Raw genomic sequence first — 23733 nt, forward strand, 5'->3', positions numbered from 1 at the left:
CAAAACGACATGTAAATCCGACCAACGGTACTATTCTTTATGGCCTTGCGCTGCTAAAACAATCAAAGAAAATTCCCCTCCGTATTCCAAAGAGGAATTTTGCAGCAAGTTCTACCTCCGCTTAATTTTTAACGTTTTCCCGCCATCCCTGAAAAATAGTAATATTTCCTTAAAATGCAGGCTTCCACTTTTTACGGAATTTATATGGAGTTACTGTTAAAACGATATGAAAGGCGCTGAGAAATTTAATCAACGTCGATAAAATAAAATTCATCTATACCTTTTGTTGGTGGGAATGCCGTTTTGAATGTTCAAGTGGGAACATTAGCTGGCGCGTCCCGTTACCGACATTTATATTTATGTTGAAGTCTTTTACAGTCTACGTTGAGAAGCGTGTCATATGTCATTTCGGTTAAGTAATGATAGAAAAATCGACGTAAAACCGTCGAAGTCTCGGGAATTCATGAGTGTTTATATTTTGACGGACCAACGTCGCCATCTGTGACGTTTAGCTGCGACTAAATTTTGGCTCCAAAAATACGCGTTAGCCCCGAGACGAGCCAGCGTTCTCTTGCAATCGTTGCTGAAAGTATTTTCCATATTTTCCCATCTGACTCTGTAATATTCCATTTCTACGGTATCCTAAATTGTTCGCGCTAGGTCCTGAAACTTTTTATTTTCGATTTTAAGCCTCCAAGAGGCGTAAAACAACGAAAACGTGCCCGGACTAGTCTATGATAAATATATAATTTTTGTATGAAAACTGAAATTTCATGAGTTTCAGGATCTACTTTAGGGCCTTCACGTTCCCGTGGTCGACTTTGAAACGTATCCCTCAATTCGTCTTCTCATATACATATTTATTGACCCTTTCAAATCACCATAATGTCTCACTCCTGCTTGCCATTATTCTTTTTTCCTTTTATTTCTGACTGAAATATTTATTTATAAGTGATGTATACTTTGACCTTTATACCTTACACCCCGCCATCTTTGTCGTGTAGTTTACTAGGTATTTTACTTGAATTTTACGTAAAATACTTCCCGTAAGTATTACCAAAGAATTCAGAAGTCTCCCTAGGATCCCAGAAGGATACGGATGCTGGATAAATAGTATGTTAGCCAACGGATGGCGGCGCTGTAAACATCTCTCCAACTCTCTTACTCTAATGGCGATACATAGGGAATTTAATTCTTTCTTTATCTTACCCACAATACTCGCCTTCCCGTATGTGAGATACCTTTGGCTAACACATGCGACCTCTCTTTTACCTCCACTTCAGGTCTGTTAGCCAACTTTAAAAGCATCAAGCGCTAACATAGGATCTGGGCTTCCATGGGACCTCTGAATTCTCTGGTATTATGACGCGTCACCGCGCAACCCTGCTGGTGAGCTCCCTCGCGCAGCGGACGCCGCGCCGGGTGGACCGGCGGCGCGAACGGCGCGAACGGCGCGTTCTGATTGGTCGAGAGCCGGCCGGCCGATCGCTTATAGCGACCGTGACGGACCTTCGGCCCCAGAACCGCTCCGAACGTTGCCGGGTTCGCTAAGAGTCGGCGTGCAGTGCGTGACCTTGATCGACACTCAGTTCCGCTAAGAATTTACGTTCCTTTGCGAAGCTCTACGTTTCTTCCCCGAAGAAGCTGCAAGATGAAAGTCGTCTTCGGAGTCGCCCTCGCCGTCGTCTTCCTGGCCGCGACGGCGCACGCTTTTCCAGGTATCGAATTTCGTGGGGGGGAATTTCCACGTTAATGCCGTTTCGGTATGTTAACCCTTTTAGTGCCGAAGAACGATATATATCGTCGTTTTACAAGTACTAACGACTTCGGCCGGCATTAAAAGGGTTAAGACGACGGGAACTTATTCCTCAACCTAATCTGTTAACTTATTAAGGCGATACGAAAATGACGTCAAAGAGGTCTCGTTTATGAATCTTTTCATGGAACTGGGTGCACCGAATCGTTTCATACTTGAAAATATGAACATGAAAGCTATGAGGAAGGTCCTGACTCTCATGAAATTTCAATCTTTTAACAATTTGTTTATAGATATTTTCAAAATTTTTGATAAAAACTGAAATTGTATGAGGGTCAGGACTTTCCTTATAGTCTCCATGTTTACATTATAAAGTTTGAGCCAATTCAGTACATCCAGTTTGGAGAAAAGTTTTATAAACGATTGGCTCCTCAGATGCCGCTTCCACATCCCCTTAACATCTTTACAATTAAAATATATTCACTGTGAAGTTACTTTCACACTTTGTGAAATATTGAATATGAAGTACATTGTTTCCCATCATCGAGGTAACTTTATCCGCAAAACAGATTTCATTGAATAAATAACATTTTTTTTTTTGCTCAATTATAGAATATGGTTACTAAATAGACAACCAAATATTTGGTTCATATGAAACCACAGTTAAAGCGTCAAAATTGAAAGTGCTAAAGTGTCGTACTTGGAATGTTTATTAGTCTTACTTAAATATATTCATCCGTGTCCAGGTGCAAGATATCTCAAGTGCCCTTGCAAGTTGTATGGATATGTACATCTGAATATTCAAGTATCGAGTGATATGCAATAACTATAAATACGAAGCAGCATATTTTTGCATATAAAAATATGACATGAAGTGCATTAACGTAAATTACCGTGCAGCGTTTGAGAAACGGAATTTAAAACGTGGACGTGCTGGATTTTTAGTGTAATGGTATCTTTTATTATTATTATTCGTGTAAATGTGAATTAATTTTGATAGAAGATTCGATGTGTTTAAAAATTCGGGACGTTACTCAGTGAAAATGTAAATGTCTCCGTTTAAGGAATTTCTTATGCAATTTCTTATATTGCGAAACCATAATCATCTCCTCTGTAACATAAAACACCGTGAAGATGGAATACTCGTGGAAATAAGATAAAACATTTATAACGTGCCTTTTAGGGAACCGAAGGGCGCATTATAGAGATAGCGAGAGATAAAATATCTATAATGCTGGAACGCGTTTCATAGAGCCCCATTATTATATATGTATATGTATTATATATGTATATCTGATTTTCTAAGGGTCAATAAAAAATCACGATTTCCTCAAAATGGAATACCGCGACTTATATGTATGCGTGTAAACAAGTTCAAACTCTTCATTTTTTATTCTAAGTCTCCAAAAAGCGTAAAACATTGAAAACGTGTCCGGACCACGCCATGTTGGTTCTGGTCCATGATAAGTAAACAAATTTTGTATGAAAAATGAATTTTCATGAGTTTGAGGAGTTTAGCGCCTCCATATTCACGTGGTAAAATTTGAAACGATTTGGTATATCCAATTCAGAGAATACTTTCCCCAACGATTTGACTTCTCAGATATACATATAGGCTAACTCTATCATGTCACCTTACGGGGTCATAGGCGAAATTCAAGAATTTTTTGTTTCACAACTATAATACATTATTTAATTGAAAACAGAGCGTGATTTCATAGTATAATCATTAAACTTAATATATCATTTTTTTTGTCAAGATAGATTTAAAAATTGGCGAGGTACAGCAACTCTGTGAAAGTTTTTTTTTTGCGGTGACCACGATATCTCAAAAAATATTTCACCGATCGGCTTCAAATTTTCAGGGCTCATTCTACACACGGAGGATTGCTGAATGAACGGAGGATTTTTTTTCCTATGTAAACTTGCTGTTTTATTAAGGAAAAACGAAAATGTTATAAGACGGAAAAAGTGATTTTTCAGGAAAAGCCCTGCTATTTTAGTAAAAATCGGGATATCGAAAAATCCTTCGTTTGTTCGGCGGTCCTCCATGTCTAGAATGAGCCCTAAAAATTTGAGGCCGAGCGGTGAAATACTTTTTGAGATATCGTTCGTACTGCTTTCGATTAAAAAATGCATTGCTTATAAAAAAAAATTCTTGAAACTCACCTATGACAACTGCATATAACAACTTAAGGGAAGACGCGTCCCCCTCGACTTTGACCGCAATTGCTTAAGGTGATATGAAACTGTGATATGTACATAACAAAAAGTCAAAATATTGATAAAACTTTTCTCCAAACTGGGTGCACCGAATTATCTGAAACTTTAACACGTGATTATGGAGGCTCTAAAGAAGAACGCGCTGCTCGTGAAATTTCATTTTTCGACAAAAATATTGCATTCATCTCGTACGAGAACCAAAAAAGGATTTTTTTTTCGAAGAATGAAATTTCACGGGCAGCGCGTTCTTCCTTAGAGCCTCCATAATCACGTGTTAAAGTTTTAAATAATTTGGTGCACCTAGTTTGGATAAAAGACTTATAAATATTTTGACTTTTTGGTATGTATACCTGTATCGCGCTTTCATATCACCTTAAACCCATAAAAGGAGCATGGTTACCCGGGGATTTATGCTCCCTTGTTCCCTTATATAATTTATTCCGATATTACGAGCTTAACCGGCGGAAGAAACGCCGCGGAAAATTACGTGGCCGAGAACCTACCTCGGCGTCCTTCTTTACGATGCAGAGGAGAATTTTCTTCGCCTCTTTTTTTGGCGCGAGGCCATAACGAATAATACCGTTGGACGGATTTACATGTCATTTTGTAGCATCGCTCGTCGGGATGCCGACATCTTCTGGTTGTCCAAGTTATTCATCCACGGGCGAATATTTTTCAAAATGCAGGACCATATTTTTCGGAAACATTTCCATGCTGCAGATTCATGACACGGAAAGAAAATATTTGGTTCATTGGACGAAATCGATCGATTGATTGCTTGTTGTTAATTTTGGAAAGCGTTTTATGTGGGTTCACGTGAACAAACTCGTTTGCTTCGATCAACTGAAATGTTTTGTCAGTCTTAAAAAATGCTTTAATCGGTAAAGCAAATATTTTGGTTAAATGTATCAAATTACTTGAATATTTGCCGTGGCCTGGAATAGTATTGGGTGTAATCAATCGAACGTTCATAATTAAAGAATTTTCTCGTGTTAACTAAATATTTGGTTGTTCGTGTAATAATCATATGGGGTGGTTGGATCAACAATAATATCAGTTATTCGAGCAAGTACTTTTTTTGTGTGCTGCCGTTCTTTGGGAAAGACTGCAGTTTTAAGATATCTGTTCGAAATACCCCTAGTAGCACAAAATATTTCTCCTATATTGTCTAGATATTTAAAGAATATCGTACATTTTGTAAATATTTAGCAGACATGTGAAATATTTGCAAATCGTTTACTTTAGAATATAAGCTTCATAATATTTGTGAATTATTAACTGCNTTTATAAATTATTGAAACTAAATATGTCATTGAGATTTTTAAGAAATATTTTAGATATCTTCTACATGAAATCTACGAGACATTTTAAAAAATCTGTCGCTTGAGATATTTAGCAAAGATTACAAAGAAATATTTAGAAATTATTCTATGCTACTAGGGACAGTACACGTGGGGTCGTAGTTCCATTAAGGGGATGTGAAAGTGGCATCCGAGGGCTCAATCGTTTAAGAAACATTTCTCCGAACTGAGTGTACCAAATCGTTTGAAACACCACAATGTGAATATACAGGCTATAAGGAAGGTCCTGACCCACATGAAATTTCATTTTTTATAACGAATTAAAAAACTGTCTATGATCGAATTTTGAAAAAATTGAAATTTCCTGAGTTTCAGGACCTTCCTTACACCCTCCGTATTTATATTGCAAAGTCTGCATCGATTCGGTACATCCAGTTCAGAGGAAAGTTTCATAAGCGAGATTTCTTTGACACGATGTAGACATAACAAAAATTGAAAATATTTATAAAACTTATTTCCTAACTTGGTGCACCGAATTATCTGAAACTTTAACACGTGATTGTGGAGGCCCTAAGGAATAACGCACTGTTCATGAAATTCCTTTTTTCGACAAAATTTGTATACTTATCTCGAACAAGAACCAAAGAAGGATATTTTTTGTCGAAAAACGTAATTTCACGGGCAGCACGTTCTTCCTTCGAGTCTGCATAATCACGTGTCAAAGTTTCAGATAATTCGGTGCGCCCAGTTTGGAGAAAAGTTTAATAAATATTTTGACTTTTTGGTGCGTATATGTCACACTTACATATCACCTTAAGTTTGAACAATTCCTCTTCGAATCCTTTCCGGCGAAGTTCCGGAAGTGGATCGTGTCCACTTCGCGCTTGACACTTCATTTTTTTTCTTTTTTTTTTTATTCTTTCATCGAAGCGAACGTTGACCCGACATTCGTAGAATTTTTCTCGCAACGAATGCGAATTCTCGCGAGCCGTTCTGCCAAATGTACAGCACACTCTGTACGAGCTGACCCTACTTTTTTGCAACGGGGCGAAAACAGATTATGCCTCTTGAGCAACGTCCCCGGCGATTGCGAGTCGTCGTTTCGACTCGTTACTTGCGAGCGAAAGAGACGGCCGAGGAGGGTACTTGTTAACCATAAGTGCAAATGAAACATCGCATTCCTAATGCTACGAGAAAACGACCGGCGGTTAGCGATTTCCTCCCGTATCTTCGCCTCTGCGCAAAAGAAATATTGCATACTTTTCCTCGAGTCGTTTCGTTTACTCTTCGTTCCTAGAGTACCTTAAGGTGATATGAAAGTCTTATATCTTATCTTATACGTACCAAAAAGTGAAAACATTCATAAAACTTTTCTCCAAACTGGGTGCATCGAATTATCTAAAACTTTAACTTGTGAATATGGAGGCTCTAAGGAAGAACGCGCTGCCCGTGAAATTTCATTTCTTGAAGGAAAGATATCTGTTTCGGTTCTTGAACGAGATAAGTAGAAAATTTTGGTAGAAAAAAGAAATTTCATGAGCACCGCGTTATTCCTTAGGGTCTCCATAATCACGTGTTAAAGTTTCAGATAATTCGGTGCACCCAGTTTGGAGAAAAGTTTTATGAACAATTGAGCTTTCGGACGCCACTTTTACGTTCCCTTAAGTTGCAGGTAATCTTCCATCTATATATATATATGTGTGTGTGTGTGTGTGTGTGTGTGTGTGTGTGTGTGTGTGTGTGTGTGTGTGTGTGTGTATATATATATCAAATGCTACTCACCGACTGACTCATCATCATCCAGACCAAACCTCTGCACGGAGAAAAAGACATTTGCACTTTTGGTAAAGGACAGCATTGCCCTTACCTTTAGAAATAATCACGCCAACGACAAAAATGTTTGCAATTATACCGAATCGTAGATGTGTCAATTGCAGAGTTCTCTTTAGAGAAAATGCTTGCTAAATTAACAAATGGATTTTCTGCCCCAGGCAAAAAATATTGTCGTTATTCAAACATATCAGCGATATACAATTTGTTTTTAGAAAAGAATATTGCAACTGTGAATAGGATTTGAGTAGCCCTAGGGAAGTAATCGCTTTTTGTCGTACTTTTGTAACATAGATGTTTACCAAGAAGGGATTTTTTTTAATTCAACGTATACCTTCACAGGACATATACGTAGCATATACGTACATTGACTATCTGCAGATATCTATAAAGTAGGGCTAAACGACCGTATAATATATGTATATGAGACGTATAGTATATGTATATAAGATGTAAAACTTGCCTGGCTCTAATATAAACGAAAAAGTTCTTCTGCTTGGATTTAAAAATGACCCTGTAGAAAAATCGCTATGATTGGAAAAATACTGAACGGTAAGAAACGTACTTTTACGTCATTGGCGCAAAATGTGTTAAGTTGACGGAAATACTTATCGTGATTGCAGATGGGTGCGCGAAAAAGCAGAATTTCGCCCCAAGCACTTTTTCTGTCATATTTGAATAACCTAGTTAAGAGTAACTCGGTCAAAAGTGATCTCACTGTTAACCCATTTTGTCCCACTTCTGCGACACATAAAAGCTTATCCGGCCGTAAAAATTCTCACAATTCGATTGAGAATTACATTCTAAAAAATGGCTAGAATTAAAAAAAGTGCTCGATGATAGAAGTGAAAAATAAAAAACGCACGTTTACGTCACCGGCGGTTAAGCGATAACATGGAAAAGACGTACTTCTGCGTGACGAACGACAAATTTATCGTTAAGAGACCTTCTCCGATTATCTGGACTCTTGATTTTTTTTTTTTTGTTAACCTCCTATGCACATAATTTATCTCGAGCACCTACATAATTACGTGTCACTTGAACGTGAATATAGATGCACCTGTTAATGCGATAAAACTCGTCTATGAATCATCGGGATTGATTTACTGATTGAACTGCTGGGAGCAAAGAGCAAACGAGAGTCAATCGGACCATCGAATTCCTTTACTAATGCATTGTTTCCCCCATGCCTTTATTCGATAATGTTAAGTGACTTGAAATTTATCGCGGTTAAATTTGATGGAATACTTATGCCCGTTTCCACCAACCTCGGCTAAATCGTTTATTATCTAACCGTAGATTAAACGTCTGTTAACGTCTGTCCGTAGTTAATGTCTAACAAGGAAGGTATCCCAGGTCAATCTCTCCGATTTGATTTCTTTTATAATATGTTATAGTAGACTAAAAACTAAGTGACACGTATTTTTTTTTATCTGCCATTAAACACTTTAAGGGGGTGAAACCACCATCCAAAGTAAGGCATGTCAAGGGGCGATTTGGCAGTTTCACCCACAAGAACGTAATATTTTTTTAACCAATCCACCTGGAATAGCTTTCTCATAACGAGAAATGAAAAATATAATTTTCTCAATTAAAAAAAAAATTAAGGGGAGGTTGGCGGAATCGGGAATTATACGTACTTGTCTGAAGAATCTAGTTAGAGTTACGCGCCAAGTACTTTTACTGTCTCATACATTTGGTCAACATATTTCATTGAGATTTGGTGAAATCCATTAACCCATTTCTTATGATTCTCGTAATCTTCTTTCTCCCTTTTTAACCTTCCTTTCGTAATAAATCATCCCTGACAGCTTCATATTTATGTACACGTTAAACGTGCATGTAAATAACCCATTAACTCAATAAAACTCGTCTGTGATTCATCCCAAACGACTGACGTAAAATATTTCAGGGACAAAGGGGAAGCAATGGTTAACTGCAATACTCTTCCCCTAATCAAAGCATATTCTATTCAATTTATTCGATTATGCGAAATAACTGAAAATTTATCACAATCAAGTTGAAGGGAGAGTTATACATACTTGTCTGAAGAATCTTCCTAGAATCTCGAGTTCAGAACTTCTTCATTAATATTTATTTACCTGATTAGTGAAACTGACCAATTCGCAGGATATCATTCATTTATCTTTTTCGCGACATATATAATAATTTCACTAAATTGGGAAACATTTTAGCCAATTTTTAATATCTTTTATGTGCACAAATTTGGAACGTTAATCTCCCTCGGAAACTTCTGAGGGGTCGTATAATTAGCATGCTTGCATTGCAATTACCAGATATGCATTTCACGATGCGTTGTCATGACCGCTAATATTGGAAATGGCATTTTTCGCTATCAGTCTGTTCGCACTTAATTTCCTAAAATCAGTAACTTTGCTGCTCGCTGATTAGCTGTATATACTTATGGCGACGAGTTTGAAGGTTACAGCCATGAATTTGAAAGTACACTTTTTCTTTTCGTCGCGTATCGAAAAAAAAACGCCGAAAATTTATTTCTCGAGGTCAACCCATTACGGCGAATCAAATAAACGATGAAAAAAAAAAAGAAAAAAGAACGTCAATGCAATCGCCTTGTTGCAAGTCAAGAAATCCTGTCCTCGGTGTGAAGACATGTCTCGGTTTTTCTTAACTTTTCATTTTGCACCTTCTGGACTTTCGTTATGTCTCATTTACTTCGGACAGCTTCGTAATTAAGTGTTCGTTAAATGTGCACTTAAGTAACCCGTTAACCCGATAAAACCCATTCAATATTGAATTAACTCAATTGTTGGGATCATTCGAGAGCAGATGATAAACCATGGTCAATATAATATACCCCTAGTAGTACAAAATATTTATCTTATATTTTCTATATANATTCTGAAAGCAATTTTTGAGAGGGTATTCACTCGGAAATCAGTGAAAATGATTTCCTTCGTCGAGAACCGATTGTCTGATTTCATATGATAAACAACAATGAGATTCGTTAAAAAGTGACGTTCTAATATTTGTATTATATTAGCTCCACGTGTTCTCGTAATACTTCTCTTATAGATATACGAAACATTTCGTTTCATTTTGATATATAAGTATTTTTTAAACATTATCTGCCGAATATGTTATAAAGGTTTCAAAAATATTTAAAACCAAAATCACATGTTTTGCTCCCATAATGACGTAGCGGAACGAAAATATTGCAAAAATTGGTCGTGTGTTTTTTATACCAATTGAAGTGTTTGATAATAATCGTAAAGTAAGAAACGTATTTTTATTATATGTTTGTAAATTATTAAAAGGAAATATGTCATTGAGATTTTGAAGAAATATTTTAGTTATCTTCAAATGAAATCTACAAGACATCTTAAAAAATCCGTCGCTTGAGATATTTAGCAGAAATTACAGAAAAATATTTAGAAATTATTCTGGGGACATATATTGAGTCCTTTTAAGAGACCGATGCCAATAATTCATACGAATGTCAATTTTAGATCGACGTGCAGAATCGTACTTGATAATTAAGCTTCCGTCCATTTAGCAGTAAATGTGCGAATTGATAATCCCAGAATATAAATTTCATTTTTGAGGTTTCGGCCAATTTTTCGTCATTTTCGCCAATAATTCGTACGAATGTTAATTTTAGACCGACGTAAACCGGTACATGTAAAGTATTAGAAAATTGTAGGTACAACGAGAAATATCTGTAGACTTTACAGATTCGGTCTGTTCGGTTTATATTTTTTTTTTTTCGGAAAGATTAAAAATATTTGTAAGTATTACGGAAAACAGGTTAAGGGTAACAGATATTTATCCGGAACCCTTTCAAATACTTAAATGCAATTGTTATTGACATTAATCTGTAATTTTTACGGATTTGAGGAACAAAAGCTTTATCGTAACGCCAACGGAAATAATCTGCTGTCATTTCAATGGATAAAATCTGTACATTTTACAGATTTTGTTTTTTTTCTCCGTGTTAGAGAAATAGAACAAAAACCTAACGAGTACCTTATTAGACACATTTATTTGCATGGGGTAATTAATTGGAGTGTAGTTAAAATTGTTGTTAAGAAACCTTTCCCAATGTGATTAATTTTCCTTTCAAATTTTCTCATTAAACATAATTTATGTCGGAAGGTTCCATAATTTCATTCCTATTAAATATGTACATAGATACACCTGTTAACGCGATAAGACTTGCTCATGATTCATAAGAATTGACACATCATCGTGATTGTTAAACTCAAATGGTAAGCAATAATTACTCATAATTTAGATTCCTTCTGATCAAACAGTTTCTTCTCGAAGTTTTGAGTATGCAAATGTATCATCTCGGCGGTTTTCCAGGCCCGTTTATAGTTATAGAAAATCATCACTTTGTACATAATTTGTTGCGGATAACTCCATAATCACTTGTCAATATACCTTGGCACGTAGTTACACCTGTTAATCGAGAAAACTCTGCGATTCAATGGAACACTGTTAACGCTGAATGAAACACAATGGGGAACCAAGCTATTCATAAACTCTGTTTATATGAAACAATATCGCGTGTCTAATGGTAGAAATGCGTGCAAGGAACGCCGATATATGTGGTCTCTACATCCGTCTGAGGTCAGTAACGCAATGGCGGACTCCTAGCGTGACAACGTTCCCTCTGAGGAATTTTGAAAAAATTGCAAAAACGCGGAAAATTAAGGTGATACGTATTAATATATATTCGAGATGTCAAATCGTCGGGGAAAGTATTCACCGAGTTGGGGGTACCGATTAGTTTCGAATTTTACCACGGGAATATGGAGGCGTTGAAGTAGATCCTGAAACTCGCGGGATTACATTTTTCATCTAGAATTTATTTGTTTATCGTTTGTATATGTTTTACGCTCCTTGAGGGCTTGGAATCGAATATGAAGAGTTTCAGGACCTAGTTCGAACAATTTAGAATACCGTAGAAATGGAATATTACGGAGTCAGATGGGAAAATATGGAAAATACTTTCTCCAACGATTGCAAGAGAATGATAGTGTCACGTGTTTTTAGAGCAAAAATTTAGTTGCAGCTGAACGTCACAGATGGCGCCGTTGGCCCATTAGAATTAAAAAATCATGAATTCACGGCATTTCGACAGTTTTCCATCCATCTCTTTATCATTACTTTACCGAAATGACATATGGAACGCTTCAGTTCGCATAATTCTCAACGTAGACTGTAAAAGACGTCAACATAAATATAAATGTCGGTAATATGACGCGCCAGCGTGTTCCTACTTGAATATTCAAAATGGCATTACCATCAAAAAGGGTATAGATGAATTTTATTCTATCGACGTCGATTACATTTTTCAGCACCTTCCATATCACGTAAATCATTCTGAAAGCAATTTTTGAGAGGGTATTCACTCGGAAATCAGTGAAAATGATTTCCTTCGTCGAGAACCGATTGTCTGATTTCATATGATAAACAAGGAAATTCGGTAACAAGTGACGTTCGACTTTAAACTTGTAAGAGTGTGTCAGTAATTTTCAATGATTTCCAATTTTTAATTAATAAATTAAACTTATTTTTCTTAATGATATTGGCTATTTCGTTTGCAATTTTATCTCCTTATCGATTATCTTTAATTTCATATGATAAACAACAATGAGATTCGTTAACAAGTGACGTTCGACTTTAAAATTGCGAGATACTGTCAGTAATTTCCAATGACTTCTAGTTTTTATTTAATAAATCAAACTTATTGTTTTTAATAATACTGGTTATTTTATTTGCAATTTTATCTCCTTATCGATTATCTTTGATTTCATATGATAAACAACAATGAGATTCGTTAAAAAGTGACGTTCGACTTTAAAATTGCGAGAGTCTGTCAGTAATTTCCAATGACTTCTAGTTTTTATTTAATAAATCAAACTTATTGTTTTTAATAATACTGGCTATTTTGTTTGCTGTTTTATCTCCTTATCGAATGGATGTCATTTATTCCGGATACCAATTTTTTGCGCCTTCCGGATGTAGGTATTTCCGTATTCCGCAATGACCCTGGGAAACACATTACGTCGTTGTTGTACCTCGATCGAGGCATTGAATTTGCATTAACTGGAACGTGGGCTCGTCGATTGAAATGCTTAAGGTGAAGCGAAACCCCCCCTCAAATCAGTCGATTCGAATACAACACTTTTTTTTAAGGGTATTGGACCAAACTGTCCGAAACTTTGACACATCACTCCTGATCATGTAAGAATTGTCCTGACACATTCAAAATTTGGATTTTTGGACAAAATTTGTTAACTTAGCCCAGACCAGAACCAAAATGGCGTCGAGCACCCATATTTCGATCAATATACAATTATTGAAGGCTCTGATAGGGGAAACGAAAGGGTTAGGACAATTGTACGACAATTTAGAACACTCTGGTAATCGGTAAACTCGCATTTAAACGGGGTAATTGTAAAAAAAGTGTAGTATGCGCTTCTATGCTAAAACGACGGGAATACGAGGTCTCTGAATTAAATTTTAATTGACCTGGAAATCACAGATGGCGCAGGGGTCCCTCTACATTCAATTAGTGACTCAGAAACCATAAATCCAGAGGATTTATGGAGTTTTATTGCAATTTTTTGTATAATTATTGTACGAAAACGAGAGGTGGAGTATGCCATTTGGTACAATACCCAATATAATTCGACACAGCTGCCAATATAATAACGAACGTCGGCAACTTAAGTATTTAGTAATTTATTTTCTTTATCGACGTCGATCAAGTTCCTCAACTTGTTTCACTTCATCTTAACCATGTGCAGCTATAATTGACCAAAAAGGGTAATTGCTTTCTGATTTGTAATCATACCGCGCGGCATGATGTCACGATTTGTGCTCACGCACTGTGAACAATTCTCCCTTGTTACCGCAACGAGAAAGAATTTCGATAACAGTACATACGTGATAAATATTTTGAGAGTTGAATCCGCATTCAGAAGAAATTGATCAATGTTAGCGCAAAGAGACTTGGATTGACAATCGGAGCACGTACTCGAAGTCACGTCCTGTTGCGTTCTGAGAAGTTATCATATTTTAACGTTACAAAAAATTCGAATGACTTCATTGAACCGTACTAAATATTCGATAAAATGAATCTATATGTTGGAGAACTTATATAACGATTAATAGAAAAATTAGCGTAATAAAATTTTGCAATCAGAACACGTACATGAAGGCAAGTTCCGAGCACATCATGCGTTCTGAGAGTCATCATATTTTTGCGTAACAAAAAGATCGAATGACATGATACATATTTGTGCATTCTTATTCATATCCACTAGTTCATGAAGCTTTTTTCGAAACTGGGCGTATCGAATCGTTTCAAACTTTACAACGCGAACATGGAGGGTATAAGGAAGGTCTCGACCTTCATGAAATTTAGTTTTTTTTTTATATAAAAGTTTAGAAAATATCTATAAACGTTTTTAAATAATTGACATTTTACGGGCGCCAGGACTTTAATTGTGGCCACCATATTGACAATGTAAACTTTGAAACCGGTACAGAGAAAAGTTTCATGAACAAGACCTCTTTGATGCGACCTTCACATCGCCTTAAAAGCAATAAAATACCCCGTTGAATAATTTGGACTGGTAAAAATATACTTAATCTGGCCGAAGAAAATATTTTGCGAGAAAGGAGCTGTTTGTGCGTTAATAAAATGAGATGCCTCGAGTGATGGCGCAGGATTTCCAGTTCCTTTTTTTCGAGCGGGTATAAAAAATGGATGTCGTGGAGGATCTACGTGGTTTAAAAACCGCAGAACTGAAGGAGAAAAAGTTTATTACCGGTTGTCTCTCTTTACCTTGACACGGTTTGACGTATGATCGAGCACATGTCGGTTTGTACAGTGAATACCTCGGGTTACGCTAGAATTTACGTAAAGTTTAGTTCCCACGATTACGTAACGAAATTTGCAAGGAAGGATGGGTTCGACTTAAGTTAAATGCAATTAACCATTTAAGGTGGAGTACCTTAATACCTCTTCATTGGAATTCAAAATGAAATGATCCTGCAAAAAGGGAGACGAAGAAATTATTTTATGAATTTAATGAATATCTGCTATTTTTTTTCTTTTTCTTTAGTATTATTTTACTTCAGTGGTAAATAAATAAATATCGCCTGTCAGACCAGTGGGGCTTAAGCTGTGCTTCGTGAACTTATTGTAAATATTTCATATTTTTTCTTGCATATTTCTGTTATTACAATTATTTGGTTTTGTAACTTTCAGTGAAATATCGAATATTATGGTAGGTCACGCCGAATATTAACGTAATTTGGTATGTTTAACCAAAATATTTGGTTTATTGACAAAGATATTTTTTAAAACCATTAAAACGATTTAACTGACGCACTTTAATCGTTTAAAGTAGACGAATTTGTTCATGTGAATTAAAATCCGGTTCGTACAACCAAAGCGTTTTCTAAATTTAACTAAATGCAGTCCATCAAAAGATTTTGTTCAATAAACCAAATTTTTTTGTTCCTGTATTTACAAGAAAATGTCCCGTATCCATCCGATTGCCTTTAAGTAGGAAATGGCTCTGCAGAAAAATATTGGCGATGAAAAATACAGTTTAGAGGGAATTGCAAAAATCGGATGAAATATCTTTTAATTTTCTTGATAGGGAAGTCTAACATCCTTGTTTTATTTTTTTATTATTTTTTTTTCACGCAAAGGAAGTGCAATATGAGACAGCCAATGAAAATAATAAGAGCCACTGGGGACATTTTAATTTCCGAGCCTTATAAAAAACACGCGGAGATATTACAAAGGGATTGTCGTCAAGTCGAACAATGGCGCGACACGGTTAATCTTTCTTCATTTGGTATCGCATAATCTCTTAGGAGTTCTTCCAAAGTGTAATTAATGGTAGAGTGTCCTTCGCTGGATACAGGGTCCGTACTATTAATGTGCACAGTGGTTTGTCGAGAATTAATAATTGCCGCAGATTGGTGGCTTCGTTTCTGAGGATGTAACCTTATACGTCGAGGAAATCAGACATTATAGGGATTCGTTGAAGCTCTCCGGAGATTGTCATTCTATGTGTATGACTCACTATATATAATTTATTTACTCCTTTTTCTCTCAATTTATATAAACTTAAGCTTTATTAAGGTGAAGTGAAACCCCCATTAAATCCCTCGATTCGAATAATATTGATTTTCAAAATAAAATGTTTGACTTAGCCTAGACCAGAACCAAAATGGCGTCGAGCTCTCATATTTCGATCGATATACACTTATTGAAGGCTCTGACATGGGAAACGAATGGGTCAGAACAATTGTACAATTTTTCTAAATTCACTCTGGTCATCGATAAACTCGCATTTGAACGGAATAATGGCAAAAAAGTGTCTTATGAGCTTCTGTGCTAAAACGATGGTAACACGAGGTCTCAGAGAGGAAATTTAATTGACACTAAAATCACAGATGGCGCAGGGTGGCACTCTACAGTCAATTAGGACATAAAAAAATCATGAATCCAGGGGATTTCTGGAGATTTACTACGATTTCTTTATAATTATTGTGCAGAAACGATAAATAGAGTATGCCGTTTAGTACACACACTTCGAAAATACGTCAATATGTCAGCACCATATTACCCGGGAGTTTATTAAATGATATATAATATATTACAAATTCAAGGAGATTAAATGTTGGCGAACTATTTTCCGATATAACTTCGTTCATGTTTGGCATTGAAAATGTCCAAAGGCATGCAATTTATTTCTTGTTTTAAACAATTAAATAGTTAACTGCAATTTTGTACGGAATTTCTATCCGATACCGGCGTTAGCTGTTAAGGGAATATGAAAGTAGCCGAAAGCTCATTCGTTCATGAAAATCTTCTGTAAACTGTTATCGAATCGTTACAAAATTTATACCGTGAACATGGTTTTTATAAAAAATTTCAAAAATATCAATAAACAAATTTTTAAAAAATTGAAATTCCATAGGCATTCCTTATAGCCTCCATATTGACATTGTCAAGTTTGAAAGTAATCGGTACACTCATTTCGGAGGAAGGTTTCATAAACGAGACCCCTTTGACATCCCCTTAATGAAATAATTCATTTCACGATCTTTTTTAGAATAAATGTTTTTCTTTAAAGTACCATTCGGTAAGATGACGAGAATTTCGTTAGGTCCTAGGAAAATAATTTGGAATTTGCTCGAATGAAATGAAATTTGCTGTAATTTATCGGGCTTACCGTAATCATGGTGAGATTACCGTTTTTCCTAAAGCAAGCTTTTAAATCTCCTCGTTAAACGTCCCGGCTCTTAATTGCACGTAATATCAACGTTTAGAATTTTTTCCACTTTTTCCACGGCCTGTTCCCCAGAGGACGCGGTAACTGCATTATGTATGCCGTTATCCGTGTAATGAGAGTCCTGTAAATGGGGAAAGAAAAGAAAAAGGAAATGCAGTAATGCCAGGTCGCTCGTTTTCCCGTTACCGGTGGCAGGAAAACAAACGTCCACGTTGATTTACCACGTCTTTCCTGTACTCTCGTCTCTTTGTGCAATTGCGTGTACACAGTCGGTACAGCCGGGTAAATAATACCCCTTTGATAAGGAACGGTGTTGCAATTTATTGCGACCCGGTAATGTTTGACCGAGGCGAGAAAATCCTTTTGTTACCTTACTCCGTTCTCGGAGGGATTATTTTTACTTCGGTACAGGAAATACTTATTCGTCCACACCTTTATTTACCCTAGGAGCATGGAATGATTTCTATATATTTCTTTGCAATCTTTGCTAAATAACTCGAGCGACAGTTTTTTTTCTTAAGACGTCTTGTAGTTTTCATTCGAGGATATCCGAAATATTTGTTGAAAATCTCAATGACATATTCAGATTTAATAATTTAGATACATGTATAGAAATTATATCTTTTAATTTATGAACATATAATAAAGATATATTTTTTACTTTACTGTTATTATCGGCCCACTTCATTTGATATAAAAAAACACGAGGAATTTTTGCAATATTTCCGTTCCGCTATTTCATTACGGGAGTAAAAGGTGGGATTTTGATTTTAAATATTTTTAAAACGTTTATAATGTATTCAGATAATATTTAAAAAATACCTGTATCGAATTAAAACGAAATGTTTATGCATCTATGAGAAAAATATTACGGAAACCCGTGGAGCTAATATTATACAAATATTGTAAGAATAATATTCTAAAGTGGATATTTTGCAAATATTTCAAGTGTCTGCTGATTTACAAAATGTACGATATTCGTTAAATATGTAAAAAATATGAGAGAAACATTTTGCGCTACAAGGGTTGCAAAACCCGTACACCCATTATCCCTAGTAGCATAGAATAATTTCTAAATATTTGTTTGTAATCTTTGTTGAATATCTCAAGCGATAGATTTTTTAAGATTTCTTGTGGATTTCATTCGAACATATCTGAAATATTTGTTGAAAATCTCAATGACATATTTAGTTCCAATAATTTATAAACATATATAGAAATTATATTTTTTAATTCATGAACATGTAATAAAAATACACTTCTTACTNTATTTCAAATGTCTGGTAAATATTTACAAAATGTACGATATTCGTTAAATATATAGAAAATATAGGAGAAATATTTTGTGCTACTAGAAATCGTACAAGTTTATCGTATAATGTCCGGGAATGAAAAGGAGACGATGACCACTTTATCGTTCTTGCGAAGAAGCTCTGTCTGGACCAACGTCAGCATGAGAACGTTGGCGTGAGATCGCCAACATGAGAATCTGCATAACGACCTATCGCTGCAAAATACAGTAACACTGTATTTCTATAACGCGAATTAGAAATTGCGCTCCTGCCTCCGTGCAAACACTTTTTTTTTATGGTTTTCCACTTGACTAAATGTACAGCACGTGTTTTGTGAGCACCTAAGGAATATCCTGACGCTTTCAAAAGTTGAGTTTTCATAAAAAATTATTTTAACTTAAGGCTAAGTGAAACACATCCTGATATTAGTCGGTAAAAAAGATTTTTTCTAAACAACTGCGTTATCGATATTCGTATTTGTATTGACAGCTTTTTCGAATTATATTGGATATTGTACTAAATGGCACACTCGATATATTATATCTGTCCAATAGTTATAAAGTAAAACTCCAGAAATCCTTATTAAACAATGTTTTATAGCAAGATTTTTTTTCGGTTAGTACCTTTGGATATATACTATGTTCGATATCTTCTTATCAGAGGGTAGGAATATAATTCATGTAATCTTTTTCTCCATGTGTTAATAAGGCAACATAAAACTACACGTACGACGACGAAAATAATGGAATGAATAATCATTTTTGTTTGTCAATAAACCTCCTAATGTGACAGTCTTAAAACAATATGGCCCTTGCAAAGGCGTAAGGAGCATATTTGTAAAATTTTAATAAAAATAGGTCCAGTAGATTTAAAAGATTACTGGGAATTTACAAGCATACAAATTTGCGTCTTTATATAATATTAGTATTGATAACATTCTTCGAAAGACTGTTCAACTTATAGAGGGCTTACGTGTACTTCTATAGTTTGCTCAACTGTTTAAAAAACAGTCGGCATAAATGCAGGACTTCTGTTATTCATACGACAGGAAAACAAATTCCTCCGCGATGAGTGGATCCTGTTTCTACCACTTTGCATACAAATGGTTGCATTACAAATTACAGTGGAGTACACTAACGACTGATGATTGATAGTAGCTGATGCTTTGATTATTAGCTCAAAGCCCAAGATCATTTTTGTAACCTTCTTTTTTATTTCTCGTATGTGCCCGTAATTATGAGCAGTCTATGAAAAAAATCTGAAAGAAATTTATCCCATATCGTCTGTCGCGTCCATTTAAATTATGATAATGTGAAGTGAGGTTCCTAACAAAAAATAACATAATCCATTTTTCATTTGTGTTTAACTTTGGAAGTAATTCTACATCTTAGTATTTTGGGAATGAAAGAGGTACATATTTATTTTGTGCGTATTAAAATGATTAGAACAACTGCATTATGCTTTTACATTCTGTTCTTCTGTTATGTTTGCATTACGTTTTCATAATTTCGCCGAGTTCCGTAATTCTATCCGCAACGTATCATTTTACGGATTGTATAAATTTGCGTTCGTCCTTGGAAACGGGATTTGCATAATTAATCACCGTGGCGAGCATTTTATTCGCTATCTCCACATCTTACAATTTGCAAGGATTCTGCGTCTCATGTATACATCGAAGGAAAACATTTGTAAATGTTTGCAAACTGGAAATGTATTCTCGGATATATCTTATAGCCAAAATTTCTCTATTTCCGTACATATCTTTTACATACCAAAATATTTTTTCACATATATTTATTTCCATGTGGCCTCCCACATTAACTATATATATTTTACAGCCAAAAGTTCTGTATTTTCGTATATATCTTTTACATAGCAAAATATTTTTTCACATATATTTTTGAGACATATATTTATTTCCATGTGGTCTCCCACATTAACATGTTACTTGACATGTTAATGTTGCTTGATCGAGCAGCAAATGCAGCAAGCAGATCGAAATGTTTACAGAGAGTTATGTCCTTCGTAATTTAGAGCGACTGCTTTATGAGCAGCTTACTGGGTTAATCGAAAATATCTGGACCACGGACACGTTCACGGATTAAGATGATATGAAAGGCACTGAGAAATTCAATCGACGTCGGTAAAGTCAAATTCATCTATACCCTTTTTGGCGGTAACGCCATTTTGAATACTCACGCGATACCAAACTGGCGCGTCCCGTTACCAATATTTATATTTACGTTCAAGTCATTTGCGTACACATATTGCAGACATTTGATGCAGCAAATGGTCTGCAAATTCTTTGTAAATCGATTTTCCTCATCATGCGAAGATCATGAATTTCTATCCGGATGTGGACAAAATGTCGATCACCGATATCGTCCCTCGTTGAGCTTAAGGGGATGTGAAAGTGGCATCCGAAAGCTCAATCGTTCATAAAACTTTTCATAGAACTGGGGGTCTCAAATCGTTTCATACTTTAAAACGTGAATATGGAGACCCTAAGGTAGGTCCTGAAACTCGCAAAATTTCATTATAAACTATTTTTAAAATACCTATAAACAAATTTGAAAAGAACTGAAATATCATGAGTTTCAGGACCTTCCTTATAGTTTCCCCATTCACGTTGTAAAGTTTCAAACTATTCGGTAAATCGAGTTGGGAGAAGAGTTTTATAAACGAAACCTCTTCGATGCCACTTTCACGTCGCCTTAAAAAAAAAATATTGTACCAGCGAAGGAAATAATTCAAAGGGACAAAGGCAAAAATGATTCGAGGTCATTCCAGGGATCGCGGGCGAGAAAACGTGAGCATTGTTTAGAAGACATGATCATTGTCTAAACAACTGATACGGCTAGACCAAGACTGTCCCTATGAACAGTGGACAGAAAGGACATTCGGTCTTGGACCCCAGAATTGAACAGTTCGTTCCTATTCGAAATACTCTAGTTTTGAGGCGTACACGCATATTTGTCTTACAATGAGGCAAAAATGATCGGAGGTCATTCCAGGGATCGCGGGCGAGAAGACGTGAGCATTGTTTAGAAGACATGATCATTGTCTAAACAACTGATACGGCTAGACCAAGACTGTCCCTATGAACAGTGAACAGAATGGACATTCGGTCTTGGACCCCAGAATCGAACAGTTCGTTCCTATTCGAAATACTCAAATTTTTAGGTGTACACGCATATTTGTCTTACAATGAGGCAAAAATGATCGGAGGTCATTCCAGGGATCGCGGGCGAGAAGACGTGAGCATTGTTTAGAAGACACGATCATTGTCTAAACAACTGATACGGTTAGACCAAGACTGTCCCTATGAACAGTGGACAGAAAGGACATTCGGTCTTGGACCCCAGAATCGAACAGTTCGTTCCTATTCGAACTACTCAAATTTTTAGGTGTACACGCATATTTGTCTTACAATAAGCCACCATCCCAGGCTGCGAGAAGTACGAAATACAGGAAAATTGTCAATGGTAGACCCATGTACTTTAAATACCTCTTACACTAGCCCGTTTGCTCTTAACTTGCAATTGGACAATCAAAACCCGATCTTGTACTCCGAAGAAAAAATGGCTAGGCGAGAATGGACGGATGCATGATTAGCTCTCGCGTGTTTCTCGGGAATTATCTGTGGCATTGGAATCAATTAATAATTGGCTCGTCGGCTGACCGGGCGTGGCTTTGATGCAAGTGTCGCAACGCCGGCATTACCGGCCTCGGTAAACGTTTTAGAGTTCGAAAGTGAAAGGAGGCGAAAAAATGGCCCGAGGGGCACTTGGTCGGGTTCACGAAATCGCTCGTAAAGGGCTCTCCGGGTGATGACTAATGCCGCGACGACATCCAGTTCACTTTTTCTCTCCATTTTAAGGAGCGTCTCCTTCGGCCTGCCCTTTTGACCCAAACTTTGCTCCTATCTCGGAGACGGATGGATCACGAAGTAGTATAAGGAAATACGACGCTATGTACTGAAATCGTCCACCCTGGATGGTTCCCATGGATGGAAATTTCTAAGCATTTTTACACACTACATGTAGGAGGTGAAATTAACGAAGGCGGATCTACTATTGACAAGTCTATATTTTCGTAGATTCACAGATTATTAATTGTTAAAAATTGGATATGTAAGCCTCAAGGAGACGTATAGAAATTGGTCCAACTGTTCCCTTCTATGATTCTCGACCAAGTGCCGTCCCGTCCACTGTTCGGAGGGACTGTCTTGGTCCGGCCGTACCAATTGTTTAGGTAATGCTCATATCTTCTAAACATGCTCGCCTTTCCTCGCCCATGATTCTGGGAATAGGTCTGCCCATGGACCTCCGATCATTTTGCCTTGCCTCTTCGAAATATTTCCTTCATTCACAACTGAAGTTTTACGTTAAGAAACGTAAAATGGAAAAATTACACATCAAGTCACTGTTAACGAGTCTATATTTTCCGTAGATTCGCAGATAATTAATTGACTTATTGTTTAAAATTGTATGCGGAAGCCTCAAGGAAACGTATCGGAATGGGTTCAACTGTTTGCTTCTATGGTTCTCGATCACGTGCCGTTCCTGTCCACTGTTCCTAGAGACAGTCTTGGTTTAGCCGTATCAGTTGTTTAGGCAATGATCACGTCTTCTCGCTCGTGATCCCTGGAATGACCTCCGATCATTTTGCCTTTGTTCCTTTGAATTATTTCCTTCACGGGTATGCCTCGAAACTAGAATATCCCGAATAAGAGCCAACTGTTCGCTTCTGTGGTTCTCGATCAAGTGCCGTTCCTGTTCACTGTTCCTAGGGACAGTCTAGGTTTAGCCGTATCACTTGCTTAGGCAATGGTCACGTCTTTTAAACAATCATCGCGTCTTCTCGCCCGCCATCCCTGGAATAGGACCACCCATGGACCTCCAATCGTTTTGCCTTTGTCTCCTTGTGAATATTTCCTTCCCGTTTTCGTGTAGAATATGCTTCGATAAGTTTCCGTTTGGGTTCCCATGTGAGGCCCATCAATATTATCACCGGTGGGA

General features: G+C 36.5%; 1 protein-coding gene across 1 annotated transcript in view; it reads left to right on the top strand.

The window, feature by feature from the left end:
* Positions 1-1513: 1513 nt before the first annotated feature.
* The window catches only part of LOC105700077 (icarapin-like), a 31731-nt gene continuing 9511 nt past the window's right edge, over positions 1514-23733 (top strand). Inside the window, exon 1 of the mRNA XM_012425654.1 lies at positions 1514-1718. Coding sequence (XP_012281077.1) covers positions 1652-1718 — 67 coding nt within the window. The 5' untranslated portion in view covers positions 1514-1651. The remainder of the gene's footprint in view (positions 1719-23733) is intronic.

This window comes from Orussus abietinus, unplaced genomic scaffold (assembly GCF_000612105.2).
Source record: "Orussus abietinus isolate OABI.00-Male unplaced genomic scaffold, Oabi_2.0 scaffold103, whole genome shotgun sequence".
NCBI lineage: Eukaryota > Metazoa > Arthropoda > Insecta > Hymenoptera > Orussidae > Orussus > Orussus abietinus.